The 19,770-nt window shown below is 40.2% G+C and overlaps 1 protein-coding gene across 1 annotated transcript; it reads right to left on the bottom strand.

Annotated features, from left to right (window-relative positions):
* Window positions 1–1,009: 1,009 nt before the first annotated feature.
* On the bottom strand, window positions 1,010–19,218 carry rab12 (RAB12, member RAS oncogene family). Its single transcript, XM_017496378.3, has 6 exons — window positions 18,784–19,218; window positions 15,049–15,109; window positions 11,446–11,584; window positions 8,232–8,321; window positions 6,914–7,018; window positions 1,010–4,359 (listed from the first exon to the last, which is right to left on the bottom strand). Exons 1-6 carry the CDS (start codon window positions 19,013–19,015, stop codon window positions 4,252–4,254), a joined length of 735 nt encoding a protein of 244 aa, XP_017351867.1. The 5' UTR covers window positions 19,016–19,218; the 3' UTR covers window positions 1,010–4,251.
* Window positions 19,219–19,770: the final 552 nt, after the last annotated feature.

Below are 19,770 nucleotides of genomic sequence, written 5' to 3'. Positions count from 1 at the left end.
GAAAAACTCCCTGAAAGAACCTGAGAAGAACCAGGCTCAAAAGGGAACCCATCCTCTTTTGGGTGACAACCCAAAGGATGGTGTGATTGTAAATGATTACTCTTCTACAGCTGTTTATTGTGAAGTCAAACAGTATTAAGTGTGCTGAAAGCATGTTCAGTATATTGTGAAGACAGTTTATAAGATTACAGCAGCAGTTGTTAGGTACAAGTCTGCACTATCCAGGTGTGATGATCTACTGAGGCGTGAGTCTCAGCCATGAACAATTTTTTTTGGGAAAGTGCAGATCTTTTGCGTATCCATCTGGGATCCACATGAGCAGAAAGTGAATCATAAGTACAGAAAGCTCCAAGTAGGCATAGCGTATCAGCATTTTAGTGTTAAATCCATGCAAATATTTTCACATGGCGATTGAGTTTCTATTGAAAATGCTTTTCACTCTTCCTTTTATTGCTGTAAGTGGCCCACTCTTGTGATGTAGGCCAGTGGTTTTCAAAGTGGGGGCCGCTAGGGGGCACCCGGGGGGCCTCAACAATTTGATATGAAAAATAAATAAATGTATGTTTTCTCTTTCTCACTCTCAGACAACCACACACACACACACACACACACACACACACACACACACACACACACACACACAAATTCCTAATGTAATGTAAAGATGTAAGATGTAATTATTAATAAAAAAAAGGGGGATATATTCCTAAGTCTGTATTTTTAATGTGTTTTAAAGACATCTTGCAAAAGGGGGCCACGGTCAAGTGTTAATGCCATTTGGGGGGGGCCTTGCCCTGGAAAATTTTGGGAACCCCTGATGTAGTCTATGTGGAAAAAGTCAACTAGCACCTGTTGGAAACAATATTGAATCACGCATAATAAAACATCGCCATCTAATGGCTTGAAGGAGATACTGAATTTTTGAACAGACTTAAAACACAATACACAATAAATAATAATAATAATAATAATAATAATAATAATAATAATAATAAAACCCTTGCTCATATAGGTAATAAATATATATTTTTATTTCCACTTCATTAGTTCAAGAACACCACGAGTTATAAATATCACCAAAAAAAAGTTTAAACATGCCAAACTGTTTCAAATACCTAAAATCAGATTACAAAGTACACTTCCTCACCTCAACATCTAAGTGAGGATCCATTTCATTTTTTTAATTGAATTTTTTTAATAAGTTCTGAATCATAAATTCTAAAATAGTCCTATAAGTGATGAGAATGAACATAAGGTTACTCTATACAATGCAGCAGTTATTGCTACTTCACTATAGAAATCCTCACAGTGGGATGAACTATTTTTATGGGCCATGACATGTTCAAGTTCAATAACAAGCGAAAACCATGCGACAGATTTACCAAGTATGATTACAAGTGTTCCTGCAGCAATACTGACATGTATAAAAAGAAAAGAGTTTGACTTCAAATCAAATGACTTCAAAATCCTTCAAAAACGGAGTTCGACTTAAAACGTTATATATTAAAAAAAGAAAGAAAAAGTAAAATCAATAATTCCAATTTCCCTTTAAGAAAAAAAAACAGACAATTAAAATAGGGACAGAAAATAATTCTAGCAATAGCTTAGTAAATCTGACTCATTTTTTCAAGACTGCAGAATACAAACAAAGGAAATCTGAAGTAAACACAATTATGCACGCAAGTTGTCAAGTAAAAAGCACTTAGTGGTAAATAAAGGCCCTTCATCAACAAGTCTGGCACGTTCACACACAGAAAAAAAAAAAGTAAGCAACCTTCAGGTTAGTACACATTCCTTAAATATGTCAGGAAACATGAGAAATACTGCGGGTTTTTAGGTTGGTTTACAACCTTACAGGTGTACAAAGCCTTTGTTAGAAATCATATTAAACTTGAAAATGGAATACGTGGTCTGTGTGGAAAGACTGCGCGTTAGACTTTCAGTACACATACACACACCTGTTTCTCAGAATAAGAACCAAAGCTGCCACATTAGGCCCTTATGCAGTTACTGAGTATTTTGTTTAATGCAGGGTGTGAATACATATCAACACATTGAAATCTCTGTGCACGATTATGTGCACTCGAATCATAAAAAATATATAATATACTGCTCCATTTTCGTCCACATCATAAATTATTGTGCCTGTTGTTAATTAGTGATTACAGGAGGCTTCAAATTCTGGAACACACACACACACCACAAAAAATGTTGAGGTGTGTTATAAAGGCAAATCAATTCAAATAATCCACAGCATCTTCGCAGACCAACAGGACACCTCCAACTCATGGCGTGACACGAGTATAATAGCTATTTGTGTAAATGTGTGTGTTCCCATGGCAATATCTGCAGTGACAACAAAGTAAGATGCTCCAGAATGAGGTGCATTTGGATTCAACAATCCTTTTTAGAATACAGCCCATAATAGCCATTTACGTGACATTTAGTCAGAAACAAAGGTCCGTGTTCTTGTTGGCGCTATTAATGTCATCTACTTGGCTCGTCTCTTTATACCTTTTAGGTTAAAAAAAAAAAAAAAAAAAAAAAAATTCCAGTTCTTTTAGCACCCTCTATAAAACCCTCCTTTTGTGTAATTCCATTGAGTCAAAAGTAACAGAAATGGCAATGCTAGTGTCTACGATGTATTAGTGCTTCGAGTTTTCTGTACACAGCCTGTCCTGGAAAATCTCAGCTACAAGTGTGGATTGTAGTGCAAGAACATGACAAGAATATAGACAGAGGCTGTGACATCTGACCACATCCCCTATCAGAAAATAACTAAATAATAAATTGGGAACTCTAGTCTCTGGTACATTTGGCATATTTGCTAAGAAAATTCTAGCAGGTGTAGAGAGAGAGAGAGAGAGAGAGAGGGGGGGGGGGGGAGCGAGAGAGACAGGCAGGTGGAGAGAGAGAAAGAGAGAGAGACAGGCAGGTGGAGAGGGGGAGAGAGAGAGAGAGAGAGAGAGAGAGAGAGAGAGAGGCAGGCAGGCAGAGAGACATAGAGAGAGAGGGGCAGGCAGAGAGAGGGGGCAGGCAGAGAGAGAGGGAGATGCAGGCAGAAAGAGATAGAGAGAGAGGGGCAGGCAGAGAGAGAGAGGCAGAGAGAGGCAGGCAGGCAGAAAGAGAGGAAGAGAGAGGCAGAGAGGAAGAGAGAGGCAGGCAGGCAGAGAGAGAGAGGGGGCAGGCAGAGAGAGACGGAGAGAGAGAGAGAGAGAGAGAGAGAGAGAGAGAGAGGCAGGCAGACAGGCAGAGAGAGAGAGAGAGAGAGAGAGAGAGAGAGAGAGAGAGAGAGAGAAGCAGAACTGTTCCACAAAAACATTAGGGTATGTGGGTGGATGAGATGGGAATACTTTTTTTTAAGTGTACACTAAGCAACAGTAAGAAGACTGCTCGGTTTGACCGCTACTTAATAATAAGCAGCTCTTCAGTTTTTTTCCCCCCACTGAAGAGCCCACAATCCTGCCTTTGAAAGACAGAGGGGCTTGTGAACTCACAAATTAAAGTTCACCTGTCCTTACTCCATCAGTGAACTACATTGCTTTGCATTTGTTCCGACTGCCGCTGTGAGTCGCTCTGGACAAGAGTGTCTGCCAAAATGCCGTAAATGTAAACGTAAATGGTGTAGCAGAAAAAGCAGAAAGCCCTAGTGTAGCAAGGGATCGTACATGCCACCCCTAAACTAAACTCTTTACTGGATGGTAAATCACTCGGGACATAAGAGGAGCTGTTGGATTCAGGGACTCTGATCCGAATGCTCACGACTGGCCCAGCTTCAAATCAATGCAAGACATACACTCTTGAGGTCATGAGAGTGCACTTGATCGCTGAGATGCTACAGAGTTCTTAAACAGAGTGATGTGTGGCGTTAAAAACTAAAGCTTATGAAATGTCTTTTTTCCCCCCTCCTTACTGAACTATTATACACACTCAAACACAGTATAGGACACTGCATTTGTAGGTGTGCATGCAGCTACACAGTCAGAACAGAAGTCGTCGGTCTTGATTTCATGTAGTTGGAAATCTAACAGCGGCATTGTACACAGAAAGTCTAAACGTGGTGAATTAATCTGAATGTTCTTGCCCCTGGAATGGCCCTCCCCGCTGCTCGTGCCCTGGAGTCCACAGCTCCCTGCGGGTTGGAAGGCCTCAGTGCAGGTGCACTCCACCCTCTGGTGGTTAGTCGCTGGAAATGCAGGGGCTGATGGGAGACGGTGGGGCTTTTCTGGAGCAGGAGGACCGAGATGAGGCTCAGCAGCAGCGTAGGCGAGGAGGCGGAAGTTCTGGGGGCACTTCAGGCTCGGGCTGAAGGGAAAGGACGCTGTTGGAAAGTTCTCTACTGGGCATTTCCAGAGGCATCTGCAGAAACAGGAAACATAGAAGGCACATATTCTACAATCTGCTGTAGGAATGAAATGCACTCTAACAAAAAATAATCATTACAACTAAACCAAATTTTTACTGAATTCACCACTCTTGCTCAAGCTGAGAGAAATAAGTCATTGCTATTGCTGCTATTGTAAAATCTGCAACAGGAAGTAATGAGTCTAGGCAGTTTCGTTATTGGATGACTAGTCAATGAACAGCTCACTCGTACATGTGGTGCTGTCACATCAGAGCTACTACTTCAGCGGAAATTTAGCAAATGGACCAGAAATTGGTTTTCTAGACTGCACTCAAATTCACACTTGTCAAAACTTTAAACTGTTAGCAAACATTTCATTTTCATTCAATCATTCCTCTTCAGTTAGCGCATTATCATGGTCAGGGTCGTTGTGGATCCGGAGCATATGCTACTGAGACACCAGTCCTTCGCAGGGCACCATTCATACACTCATCCACACCTGCGGCCATTTAGTGTAGCTGATTCCTCCTGCCAGCAAGTTTTTTGTGCATGTGGGTTATGTTTTTTTAACAGAAAACCCATGCAAACAGCTGCACTGAGATTAATCTGAGCACTTAGCACTACGCAAATAGTTGGCAACATTAGGAATTTGTATTATATATTATATATATATACAGTGAGGGAAAAAATTATTTGATCCCCTGCTGATTTTGTACGTTTGCCCACTGACAAAGAAATGATCAGTCTATAATTTTAATGGTAGATTTATTTGAACAGTGAGAGACAGAATAACAACAAGAAAATCCAGAAAAACGCACGTCAAAAATGTTATAAATTGATTTGCATTTTAATGAGGGAAATAAGTATTTGACCCCCTCTCAATCAGAAAGATTTCTGGCTCCCAGGTGTCTTTTATACAGGTAACGAGCTGAGAATAGGAGCACACTCTTAAAGGAAGTGCTCCTAATCTCAGCTCGTTACCTGTATAAAAGACACCTGTCCACAGAAGCAATCAATCAATCACATTCCAAACTCTCCACCATGGCCAAGACCAAAGAGCTCTCCAAGGATGTCAGGGACAAGATTGTAGACCTACACAAGTCTGGAATGGGCTACAAGACCATTGCCAAGCAGCTTGGTGAGAAGGGGACAACAGTTGGTGCGATTATTCACAAATGGAAGAAGCACAAAAGAACTGTCAATCTCCCTCGGCCTGGGGCTCCATGCAAGATCTCACCTCGTGGAGTTGCAGTGATCATGAGAACAGTGAGGAATCAGCCCAGAACTACACAGGAGGATCTTGTCAATGATCTCAAGGCAGCTGGGACCATAGTCACCAAGAAAACAATTGGTAACACACTACGCCGTGAAGGACTGAAATCCTGCAGCGCGCGCAAGGTCCCCCTCAAGAAAGCACATATACATGCCCGTCTGAAGTTTGCCAGTGAACATCTGAATGATTCAGCGGATAACTGGGTGAAAGTGTTGAGGTCAGATGAGACCAAAATGGAGCTCTTTGGCATCAACTCAACTCGCCGTGTTTGGAGGAGGAGGAATGCTGCCTATGACCCCAAGAACACCATCCCCACCGTCAAACATGGAGGTGGAAACACTATGCTTTGGGGGTGTTTTTCTGCTAAGGGGACAGGACAACTTCACCGCATCAAAGGGACGATGGACGGGGCCATGTACCGTCAAATCTTGGGTGAGAACCTCCTTCCCTCAGACAGGGCATTGAAAATGGGTCATGGATGGGTATTCCAGCATGACAATGACCCAAAACACACGGCCAAGGCAACAAAGGAGTGGCTCAAGAAGAAGCACATTAAGGTCCTGGAGTGACCTAGGCAGTCTCCGGACCTTAATCCCATAGAAAATCTGTGGAGGGAGCTGAAAGTTCGAGTTGCCAAACGTCAGCCTCGAAACCTTAATGACTTGGAGAAGATCTGCAAAGAGGAGTGGGACAAAATCCCTCCTGAGATGTGTGCAAACCTGGTGGCCAACTACAAGAAATGTCTGACCTCTGTGATTGCCAACAAGGGTTTTTTCACCAAGTACTAAGTCATGTTTTGCAGAGGGGTCAAATACTTAGTTCCCTCATTAAAATGCAAATCAATTTATAACATTTTTGACGTGTTTTTCTGGATTTTCTTGTTGTTATTCTGTCTCTCACTGTTCAAATAAATCTACCATTAAAATTATAGACTGATCATTTCTTTGTCAGTGGGCAAACGTACAAAATCAGCAGGGGATCAAATACTTTTTTCCCTCACTGTATGTATGTATATATATGTATATTTTTTATATATATATATATAATATATATAATATATATAATATATATATATATATATATATATATATATATATATATATATATATATTATATACACACACACACACACATACATATATATATATATACACATAACATAACATAAATAAATAAAAGGCATTCACTTTATTTATTTAAACAACCCAATACCGACAGATCAATGTACATAATGCAGCTTAGGCTGTATACATCAATAACTGTGTTTAAAGAGAGAGTCAAAATAGAATACTGACCTTGCTCAAAATATCATCCACTAGCTTGAGAAAGATCTCATCCACATTAAAGTTGTCCTTGGCGCTGGCCTCGCAGAATCGCATCCCTGATATCCGTGAGGCAAACTGCCAATAAGATCAGGAAAGAAAAGACAAGATTCCCAGCTTACACAATGTCGCAAGTAACAGGACTGAATAGTGGCAAGAGTTACTATTTAATGCTTAACCATTCATTAGTTTACGGCTAAAACGATACAAAGTGGCCCTTTCTGACCTAATGGGCCTATAACCCATAGGTCGATGGATTGAAACCATCCTCTGCTAAGTATGGACTGCTTTATATGGGCAGAGGTTAAAGGCTCTGGGTTATTGATTAGAAGGGCAGGAGATCAAGCCCCAGCACTGCCAAGCTACCACTGTTGGGCCCTTGGGCAAGGTCCTTAACCCTCAATTGCTCAGTTGTTGCTCTGGATAAGAGCATCTACCAAATGCCATAAATGAAAATGTAGCTGTTGTTCGGCCTTCAGCTAAATCCATCCATCCATCTTCCGTAGCGTTTATCCTACACAGGGTCATGGAGCCTGGAGCCTATCCCAGGGAACTCTGGGAACAAGGCAGGGGACACTCTGGACAGGGTGCCAACCCATCGCAGGGCACAATCACACACACATTTACACACTACAGACAATTTGGAAATGTCAATCGGCCTACAATGCATGTCTTTGCACTGGGGGAGGAAACCAGAGTATCCAGAGGAAACAGGATAGAAATAATTTTTTGAAGAGCTTTTTTAATGAATGATTTTGACTTAACACAGGATGACAATAGAAATTCCATGTTAAATACCAGTAACCCAAATTCAAATGGAAAAGAAAAAAGACAACACAGCAAGCAAAGCATACTCAGTATAAAATACAGTACACTCTGAGGAAATAAAGATAGCTTTGGATCCATTACAGTTTTATTTATTTATTTTTTTAAACCATGCCCTTTCTGGCTTCCCCTCACCTCCTATTTCAGAACACTGAAAGGAGGGTGTAGAAAGGAAAGCACTTTTCTAAAACTGGCTGTCACACACAGACGAGCCAAATGATATAATCGGAAAATATACTTCAGTGCGTCGGTCTACAATTATTCATAGCTTGGGTGTAATTTTTTCTTCACTGCTCGGATAAAAGATTGCAGATCACAGTGCCTTCATGCTACGTTCTGCTCCTGAAGTCACAAGCTGATAAAAGTAACACAACGGCTCGTAAAATGGTGGCATGGATTCGGCTCCTCAACAAGGGTGTGTTAAAAACAAGCGCTGCGTTACACGGAGCTCGTGAGACACACTCACCCTCTCGGCCTGCTGTCGTGCAATGACGCGGTCCGCCTCACAGTCCAGCTTGTTCCCGACCAATAGGAGCTCGGCGTCCTCTGATGCGTACTGTAGGACACACAAACCGAACGATACATTTCACTGTACACCACTAAAACTTCAACGTGTAACGTTCCCTTAGTAAAGATGAGTGTAAACGGTTATGAACAATGTCTTAACTAGTTTAAAATCACACACATAGCAAGGAACGTTGTGCAACAGAAGGATGAGTATACAGAGAGAAAATAAATAACCCGATCCCCACTGCTGACGGATATGATGATGCGGTCGGTTTTTCCTCCAATGATCCTGGAACCATGTTAGGACACATGACATCATGGACTACACGAAGAATCAGGAGATTTTAAATGAAAATCTGGCTGACTGTGGTTAGATCTTCCAGAAGGACAATCATCGAAAACGTACATCCGGATTCACACAAAAATGCTTCTGTGATCACAGAATAAAGCATCCGACAAAGCCATCATGACTGAAATCCTATGAGGCGAGCTGAAGACAAGAGTCCACAAGAGAGGACTTATAGAGGACGTGGAGAGATTTTGTACTGAGTGTTGTTGGCAACAGGAGGTTGCATAAAGGACGAAATACACTGCTTGTTACAAAGATATATATTTACTTTTTTATATTATTAGAATAAGTGTATGCAAATGAAATATTAGGATTTCTCTCACATTTTCAGTTAATTATCCACAAAGCCATTTTCATAACCATTGCTTACTCATCTTTCCAAGGGTGCCAATAATTCTACATCTTGACTATATGACAAGCATTATACAAAAACCTAAATTAAGGCCAAAAGGTCCACTAACGCGAACGGTTTCTATTCAGGCATTTATGAAAACGACATTCTTAAATGATATTTCTTTAAGAATGCCACATCTTTCTAAACTAACGCAAGAAAAATGAATGATCCAAAATCAAATCATGTTTGTGAAAGACTCTAGTATCCAATTACCTTCAAATCAAAGTCATTTTTAGATCACATTTCTATAAAATACGTATACATATATGATCAAGATAAAATATAATGATCAATTTTGAATAATGGTGTCATAAAAAAAGTGCCCATATCACTCCACCACTATATGTAGACTAGGGATGGGCGATATCTTATCGTTTGTGATATACCGGTAGAAATCCTCCCCACTGTAAGAACGAGTCTTCCTGCGATCATAACGTAAAGCCTAGCTGATGATGTACTTCTGTGTGTGACGGTTTGCGACCCATTCGCAACTCACGTGCAGAGCGAAAACAAGTATGGCGGAAGACGGACGTGAAGCTGAGGAGGAGTTTATCGCTAAACGAGGAGATACCTCTACAATCTGGAACTGGTTTGGTTACAGAAAATCAGTTTTACTTTTAGATCAATGGTACTTAACCAGGGAGGGCGCGAAGAGATCGGAAGAGGGGCCCAAGTTGGTTTTCAAAAAAAAAAAAAGAAGAAAAAAACCCCCACACAGACAGGACATCATTTTTGTACTCGGCGTATTTTATTGCTTTTCTAATGTGTTTTTTAGAATGTGCATAAACGAAAAACCCCGCATTCCCTCTCCCTCTGTATTTTATTTTTGCTGGGGAGAGGCGGAGCTTAGCCCGCCTTTTATCTAGCTGTCAGTGCAGACCAGTGTTACCAACTTAATGACTTTTTTTTTGTTGCAAAAATAAAAACGACTTTTTGGACAAACCTTAGCAACTTTCCAAATGTCTCCAGTACTGTCCTGCAACCACGAGGTCTTACTTTCCCACTGCAGTCTCACCTCTCTCTGCGTCTGCTCTGTTCAGTGAGGGGCTGAGAGCCGGAGCAGCACATCCCGGTGATCGCACGGCAGGGGACAGACGTGAATGTAAAAAGAAGCAAGCGCAGGTGTCCCACTGATTGATTTAACAATGTCATGGCTAACGAGACGCGCCCTTCTTCCCAATTTACATCATTCGTATGTGAATATTTTTAGAACGCAAGATGAATATAATTCAGCATGTTTTACGTGTAAAATAGCCCACGTAATTAGTCTAGTTCTCTTGTTCAAAGTAGTTATAGTGTTCAGAAACATTTTTGATCATTCATGTTCCATACCTGTCCGTTATATAGTTTTAGAAAAGCCATAAAAGTTATTTAAAAAATTACAAAAACACAAAAGCAAAAAAAAAATCAATCTATCAAAAACAGATTATAGATTAAGATTATATATAGATCGATTTTATATAGAATAGATCATCATTATACCTGGTCTCCTCCAATATTGGGGGGGGGGGGGGGGGTTCCCCACATGATAGGGGAGGCTTGGATTTACTTTAGTTACAAAAGGTTGAGAACCTCTGTTGTAGATCAATGTTTGTGTTTGAGGCTCTCAATTCAGCGGGCACTTGTAGCCAAAAACAGCGGTGAATGGTACAATATTTATATCGTCACGGGTATCGCTATCGCAATACACACCAGAAAATACCATGATGTAGTTTTAAGTCCATATCGCCCATCCCTTCTGTACACTACATGTACCATTTAAATGAAACTCACATCATCAGCTAATCAAAAAGAGATTAATGTTGTGTGAACAGTTATTCAGATAAATTTATATTTCATTCAGGGAGTTCAGCTAACAGTGAATTCTTAAATAGTCGAGTATCATCTGACTAAAAGCTTCCATTAATAACAGATAATATAGATAATTCTTGACTAACATGTACTTTAAAAAAAAAAAAAAAAAAAAAAAAAAAAAAAGTCATAATTTTTCATACATTGTTTATATTATTATTATTTTTCTTTCAGGTAGTCTTTAAGAACGCCTTTGACAAAAGAAGAACTTATTGAAATCATTCTTCCGACTGGATCGGGAAGCTGTCGCAACGTTGCGATGGACTTGAACAGGAAACACGGCGAGGCGAGCACATCTCTCTCTCACTCAGTCACACACATGACACAGCTGCCAAACTTATTAACAATTTCAAAAAGACTGGAAGTGTTGTGGACCGACCGAGAAGTCGACGTCCACGAACATCCTCTGACGAAGGCACAACCGGCGTGGTGCTGGCAAACATAGTCCTCTATATATGGAGACATTTGGGACACTCTGTATAACCGACGCAACAATAAAGAACATGGCCGACTTTCAAGCTGTGCTTGGACTGAATCTGTAGCTCGTCATGTGTTTATAGTTAGCAATGCTTACATTACCTTGTCGATCATTTTCATCCATTTGGGCAGGTCTTCAAAGGTCTCCTGCTTGGTGATATCATACACCACTATGATGCCCTTAGCGCCTCGGTAATAGGCGGAGGTGATGCTGTTGAATCGCTCCTGACCAGCGGTGTCCCTAAAAAAAAAACACCTCGACGTCACAGCATCTCAAAGTATAATACTCACTTCCTTACTGTATAATATATGAAACGGCTCCATAATATACCACTTGGAGAGAACACACTAACTGAAGCACTAGAATACAATGATTTATAAATGACACAAGGCTGAGTGTTAATCACATGCATGGACATGCACTGGCATTGGAAACAGGTTCGATCAGCGGTTCGTGAGATTGTCTGTGTGCAATATTTAAGCAATTAAACCATTAAGTCCGAGGGATTCGTTTTCATTAGACTTACCTGATGAAAAGTGTAAAATCACGCTATAATAATATTAATAACTCCATTAGAAATCGGTTGCTCTTTTACTAGATTTAAGAATGACAACCTGTGCTTTTACTGTACCTTATCCACCCTAGCTTGGTCGCAATAAACAGGATATGATGTCACAGAGAGGGATAGGTGAGGCGTCACATGGTAGCGATGGCATGTTAAGGTGAACAGTGGTGGAGCCGAGGATGCTGGGTAGCTGGATGTCAGTAGATATGTGGCAAACACAAAGACATATAGAGATGGAGGTGGGATTAGTAAAGGGTGTGGGTCAGAGGTTTGAATAAACAGCTGGAGGGAGGGATGGATGGACTGGGATAGATTAAGGAGTATGAGGTATGGGGTGGGGGTATGCACGCAAACCCCCACTAAGAGACACTAGAACACTAAGAGACACCATCCATCCATTTCCTGTAGCCCTTATCCTACGCAGGGTCGCACCTGTTCACACACTATGGACACTTTGGACACGCCAATTAGCCTAAAGTGCATGTCTCTGGACTGGGGGAGGAAACCGGAGTACCCGGAGAAAACCCCCGCAGCACGGGGAGAACACGCAAACTCTGTGCACACACGGCCGAGGTGGGATTCGAACCCCCGACCCTAGAGGCGCGAGGGAAACGTCCTATACCAAGAAACGTTTCACTCAAGTTGTTGTCAATAATATAACATGTCATGAAAGTTGTTTTATTAAATTCAAAAAGAATGCAAAAAAAAATAGAAGCGTTGTCACTAGCACGCTCAGACTTTTGGACCCATCTAATCTAGTCTTCATAGACTTTCCTGAACTTTCCTTAAGACTTTTCCTTCTAGCAGTTTAAACTCTGGTTACCCCCAAAAGTAAAAATGCAGAAAATCGCATTTAAAGGTTTGGTTTCAATTTAAAAAAAAAAAAACACCCCACCTAACTCTACGTTTATAATTTATACTGACAAATTTAAAAGAACTATAAGCTTACAACGGGAACTGAATTCTCACTTTGATTATCAGCATCATCCACATCAGTCTCGCAGTACGTTTACATGGACAACAATAATCCGATATTAACCCGATTAAGATGATACTCTGATTAAGAAACTAGCACGTAAACAGTGATTATTGATGACCTTAATCCGATTAAAGTCATACTCGAAGTAAACACAAATGGAATTAAGACGTGGAGTATTCCTGTTTTAGTCGCATTATTGACGTGCGTTACAGACATGTACACACCTTAATCACACTATTAACATCGGTGGGAGTTTTCACCGCATTTTGCGACAGGACACATACACACACTGCTGTGCTCAACCATTTGACGGCAAACTACTATAGTGTGTTTATAGTGTTATAGAGTGTTTACTACAATAGCAGGCAAGTACATGGTTTGGGACGCAGCCCACGGCTTCAAGCAGTCGTCTATTTGCATGTATAGCATGATAAATAATTAACTGCAATTAAGCACCCAAAACTGGTCGATACGTGTCAATGTCGATACGTGAAATTCTGGAGGGACGTCGGACGGTGTGGCGTGGTGACGTAATGAAGTGTGCCGTCAATCGATCTATGTTCTATAACATGTAAAACAGGAACATGAAAGGAGTATTCTAAAAGCGACTCATGTAAACACCTTAATCACAATATTGTCTTATTCAGAATAAGGTCAGTAACTAGATTACTGCTGTCCAAATAAACGTAGTCTCTGTCTCGACACCTGAGGTAGAAGTCACTCGTGGTTTTAAAAACGAGCCTCATGGTCGTCTCTTCACTCGACTGATCTCTGTTCACACTGACGGGGAATTAAATAACTGAATCAATCAGTTGAATAAACTCGGTAACTTTTGATCTGGTTTAAAACTTTGCCTGCGGTCGTTTGTACAGTGTGTGTAAAAGCTCTTCTTTGTTCTGATGATGGTGATGACGCAGGAGCGCTCGGCCATCCCGACATCTGGTGTTTGATTACGAATTGAACTGTTCAGGCTTATGTCCACGCCGCACGTATCTCATGAAACAACTGAAACTCGCTGTGCGAGGAAATCACGGTTAGCTTTTTTAGATATCCATACCACCGTGCTTATTAAACTGGCTCCTTACCGAACAGGAGTTTTACAGGCCAAAACATAAGGTAAGGTTAGAAATGCACCTAAATAAATACATTTCCACATCATTTTGCTAAAATATATTCATGCTTTCTTAAAGTAGAAGTGTCAGAGTATATTCCTGGCAGAAAGACGCCAACAATTTCTCGCCAGTTTTGGATTGGATATTGGTGTGTAAAATCTTAAAATGACGCGCAGCCGCACTGAAGCTCGAACGTAAGGCCGCGCAACCATCAAACTCACACCTAGTCAGCTCAATCTCTCCCAACATAACATACTGCACATGTAGATCTCAGAGATTCCCCCGATTCCTTTAACAACCCAAAGTGTTCTCGGAAAAACAAGACAGGAAAAGAACTGGCTGGTAGTTGAAATGATAAAATCGAAATGGGTTGGAACTGGAGCCGAAGCACAAAAAGTCCGAGTTTAAAAGCGACAGGGAGGAAATAAAGCCATTCAGACTGCAGAAATGCAGAGAGGAAGATACAAAGGATCGTAACAGGTTAATGCGAGTCATCAGACCTCGAGCTAGTTAGTCATGTGGACCGCAAACTTATCTTCAGCAAGCAAGCAATGTATTAAATATATTCATGCACTTCACCTGCTAAGCAAAGCATCACCCCTGTTATATAATGTACTATGTAAAAATAAATAAATCAATAAATAAAAATGGGTGTTTACACTTGTATTACTCATATGAAAGGAAAAACCACCAATAGGACTTAAAAAAGGTGGCACAGCTAAATTATATCAAATTTGGTATCATGGTGCACCATAACACCTTTCCTCTTGTAGCTGTTCCTTTCACACGAACACATTGTGAAACAGAAGAGGAATGACACTCAGAGATGCACTACTAACAATCTCTAACTTCTGCATTATCCCTCATTAGTCTGTCCGCATGACCCTGAGAGAAGGAGGGGGAGTTTTATGTGCTAGACTTCCCGGCTGGGGTAGGGGTGGGGGTGGGGGAGGGCCGCAGATCTGTCTGACTTGTTCCTCTGAGACACAGGAAGTGACACAGTCAGGGCGAGTCAGTGATAAAGACGGAGCACGTTCTGTACACTTACCAGATCTGCAACCTGATCTTCTTTCCTCTGAGCTCCACGGTTTTGATTTTAAAATCCACACCTTCATGCGCAGACCGACAGACAGACAGACAGGCAGATGAAAAGAAGATGGGACACAAAGACAGAATGGAAGAGAGAGAGAGAGAGAGAGAGAAATAATAAAAAAGTGTGCTAAAAATTTCTCAGAAAGTATGACACTGGCATGAAAGCAGAAAGCCGATTTGAACGTTTTTTAGTGTGAACAAACTGCTGAATTCTTGAATCTGATTGGTCAGAAGGTGTTGATTGGTTTTCTGTAACAGCAACTCTGACAAGCGCGCTGGCTGTAATTCAAATCACAGGTTTACATTGATTTGCTCTGGTTCTACATGGTGTCCCAAAAGTCTCTATACATATTTTGCGGTATTTGGAAAACGCCCTTATCCAGTACGACTTACATTTATCACATTTATACATCTGAGCAGTTGAGGGTTAAGGGCCTTGCTCAAGGGCCCAACAGTGACAGCCCAATGTCTTAACCACTGAGCTCCCACTTCCCATATGGGACTATGTTTGTCAGCACCACATCGGATGTGGCTTCGTCAGTGGATGTTCGTGGACGTCCGCTTCTCGGTCGGTCCGCAACACTTCCAGTCTTTTTGAATTTTCTTAATAAGTTTGGCAGCAGTGTCATGTGTGTGTGTGTGTGTGTGTGATGTGCTCGCCGTGTTTCCTGATAAAGTCCGTCGCAACCTTGCGACAGCGCCCCGATTAAGCCGTGAGACTGATTTCAATACGTTCTTTTGAATGGCTAAAAAAATATATAATATAAACTATGTATGAAACATTTTGGAAGACGATTTTTGCTAAAAAAAAAAAAAAAAAAAAAGCATTAATTTCCCCTGTGTATGGAGACTTTTGGGACACCCTGTATAGTAACAGCTAATTCACAGGGACTTGTATGACAAACTTTCCACATAATCTAAACCTAATTAATAATCAAATTTTAAAAACATGCTGATATTTGCTGTAAAAAAAAAAAAAGAAAAGGAAAGAAAGAATAAAAAGAAAAACCCAACATAATTGTTGATATGATGATGTTTTCCTTGAGGAGTTTATTTAGCACTTTTGGAAGGAGTCTCCAGTATCAGCGTTAGAGATAAAGCTGTAATTGGAAGATTTTTTTTGAATTGTAGATGGAAGAGTTTGCACTTTGTGTTTTCCCAGCAACAAGCTGCATTTTTTCTTATTGAAGAGGGAGAAAAATAAACTCAAGAAGCTGGCAAGGGCATGACTTTTTATAGCTACTGTAATGTAAAGGGGTAACATTAATAAACATTCCATAACGCTTCAGGACGTGCTGTTATAGGAAAATAATCAACTTCGGGATGGTACAGTACCGCCGCTTCATATGCGAATAGATTTCAAGAGGTTTTAGATTCAAATTCAAACTTTCAGGATCCCCAAATAAGTTTATAAGAAACGTAATTAAATCAACCCAGTAATTAGCTCAGATCTTTCCCACATGTTCAACATCTGAGGTGAAGCGTTTGTTCTCAGCAGCATGTGTGCTAACGCTGAACAGCTCCTGCTGGTGTGTTTTGGGAGATATTCAGTGGCACTGGAAGCCAATAGAAGCCGGCACGCTGTGTGTTACAAGGGTGACAGTGCAGAAAATGGAGGCCAATCTGTGTGCCATAGCAGCTGCCTGTAAAAGTCGGGACTATTTTGGGAACACTGACTTCCTGACTGCTGATCCGATCTGAAGGCCAGGTTTCATACTGATATATTCTGTGTATGGGCTTTGGGGAAAATTCCTAAATAACATAACACAATTATGTCTGATTGGATAACACCAATGTGTTATTATGCTGATCACGTGACTGACACAATTAACACAACGCACATGTATAAAATATTGAGATCGCTTTTGTCCCATTCCAAATCTAATCGTTCATGATGTATAGTAATTCTCAAAGGATTATGATTGTAGTATGACTGGCAGACCGCGGACCAGACGAGGACCCAGTAAAATGTTTCGGCAGATCGAATAGAGCACTTTAAACAAATACTGGAGCAGAGCTGATAATCTAGCTGTAGTTCAGCGACTCCAGTTCTCCTCACACCACAGACTAGCACCAGGACAAGACATAGGAGTTTAATAGGTTTCTCATTTTATCCACCCTCGCTGGTCTGATTAGCAACTGAAGACCTGGTTTGCTTTAAAGAAGAAGAAGAAGAAGAAGAAGTCGATGATGAATAAACAGAACGCTAAAATATGACTGGACAGAAAAGTATGTGTTTCTTTTCACCACGTCAAAAATTCAAAACATTTGCCTCTTTTAGGTTTGGGCTCTATGGCACTAGTTTAAAGCGGTAACATGAAGCACCACTTTGAAACGAAACATAACCTCGTATTTATAACGTCTTATTTATAAACTGATCGTTAATTGTCAAGCATTAAAAGTTGACTGTGGGGACTATTCCATTGGTTTAGTTGCTTATCTGGACATTTTCTCTTAGCTATCTTTCACAAATTTTTTTGTAAAAACAAAACACTGAGTTATACAGTTTAACTTTCTACTCTTCAATCTTTTAATCTCTTATGTGTATATGCTATAATAATAAATAATACTAATTTTACTACTTTAATTACTACTACTATAATAATAATCATCATCCTAACTGAGCTAAAACAGCACATCTTGTGGAAGTGACTTTCATCACACTTAACTGAGGTTTTACTAACAAATCAGACAACACATTATTATTTATTACTATTAATAAACTGTATATTCAGAGATTTAGTCTTGTATATATCATCAAATCAAAATATCAAAATATGTCATATTTTATCATATATATATATATATATATATATATATATATATATATATATATATATATATATATATATATATATAAAATCAAAATATATCAGCGATATGTATCGATATACATATTTTTGTATAACACCAAAGTGGCTAATGTTAATGAAATTCGCAAAAATGAAACTACTGATTGATTTAATCTAATGAGTCTTTATTGGTCACATATACATTACAGCACAGTGAAATTCTTTTCTTCACATATCCCAGCATGTTAGAAAGTTGGGGTTAGAGCACAGGGTCAGCCATGATACGGCGCCCCTGGAGCAGAGAGGGTTAAGGGCCTTGCTCAAGGGCCCAACAGTGACAGCTTGGTGGTGCTGGGACTTGAACCCCCGACCTTCTGATCAGTAACCCAAAGCCTTAACCAGTAAGACACCACTGCCCCACCCCCCTCCCCCCTTTTTAATCTATACATATTTTTTAAAGACTAATCAGTTCTGTTTTATTTTACTCAATTAAGTTAACTTAAATGAAGACTCTTGTAAGAACTACAAGCTAGGGCTGGCCAATGTGACCATATCGTATCGATATCGTGATATTAATATATCGCAATATGGATGTGATATGGTGATATCTCCCAGCCCTAGGATTTATTAACATGGATTAGTTAACTTTAGGTTCAAATCAAAATGTGTTGAGAAACACAAGTGACCCGATGAACTAAACTGTGTTGTTGGTAGAATAAAAGATTTTTAGCTAGATGAAGTTAAAGCTTTCTGAAGTCCATCTTGTGTAAAAGTGCTTAACATTTGAACAGTGAGAGTGAACACAATGTTCAGCTGTTCAGACAGCAGCAGTCTGGTAAACACTGGGGAATGGAAACAGCTCTCAGATAAAGAGCTAGGAGAAGTTGGTAGTTTCTTACCCACGGTAGATTTACAAGCCTCACAGAAGGTATCATCAGTGAACCTCTCCATCAGGCTGGTCTTTCCCACACCGCGGGAGCCGATGATGATGATCTGGAGTTTATAATCTGCCGGTCTGGGAGCCATCTTCCTGCGGCGCGATTGCGCTCCCATAGCGGGGGAACCGGTGACGGGGCTGCCGCTGAAGCCGCCGCCGCCGGGCCTCCGCTGGATTTCACACCTCGAGTTCATCCCTAACTCCACATCTGTGACACGAGCTCGGTTTAGGACTGGACCGCCATCATGTGGCAGCACTTTAATCAACTTTTTAGAGGCCCTTTCGTCGAGTTATACAAAGTTTTTTTTCTCTCTTCGCGGTTGTCTGGTGTTAGGTAGCAGAGAACGGCTGTTACGTCACCGCGACTTCCGGTTCCGTCCCGTTACATTATGTCCAACCCGTATTGAGACTAATCCCACCTAATGTAACAGGATTGGAGAAACACTAGTATCCTCACCATTGATTGGGTCATGAGCTGCACGAGATTAGCACTGCTAGCCAATCGACGCGCAGGAAGCAGGATTCTTTAAAATATGGGTGGAAAATAATTACCCAGGTTTTTTTTTTTTTTTTGCCAAGACAGAAATGATTTTCAAACACACTCACCAAAAAATATTAAATTGGACGTTTTATGTTTTTTTTTTTTTGTTTTTTTTTTAAATCCCGGTCTGAATTCTAATAAACTTTATTTCTCCGTTGTAATAAGAAAGTAATTAATATTCAGAACTATCATTTACTATCGTCCTTTTACAATTTTACAAAGAAGAAATAAATGTATAAATTACGGGGTTTTTTTTTAAGTTTAGAACTTAAATTTTCCCTTATTATGTAAAAGAATAATAATACCTATAAAAGAAAAATAATTTGTACTGATAACACATTTATAGGTCTACAGAGATGTAAAAGCGAAATAAACCATAAATCATATATATGTATAAAACACATATTA

This window comes from Ictalurus punctatus, chromosome 20 (assembly GCF_001660625.3).
Source record: "Ictalurus punctatus breed USDA103 chromosome 20, Coco_2.0, whole genome shotgun sequence".
NCBI classification, from domain to species: Eukaryota; Metazoa; Chordata; class Actinopteri; order Siluriformes; family Ictaluridae; genus Ictalurus; species Ictalurus punctatus.
Note: the sequence above shows the minus strand (reverse complement) of the source record. Positions and strands in the feature narration are given on the sequence as shown.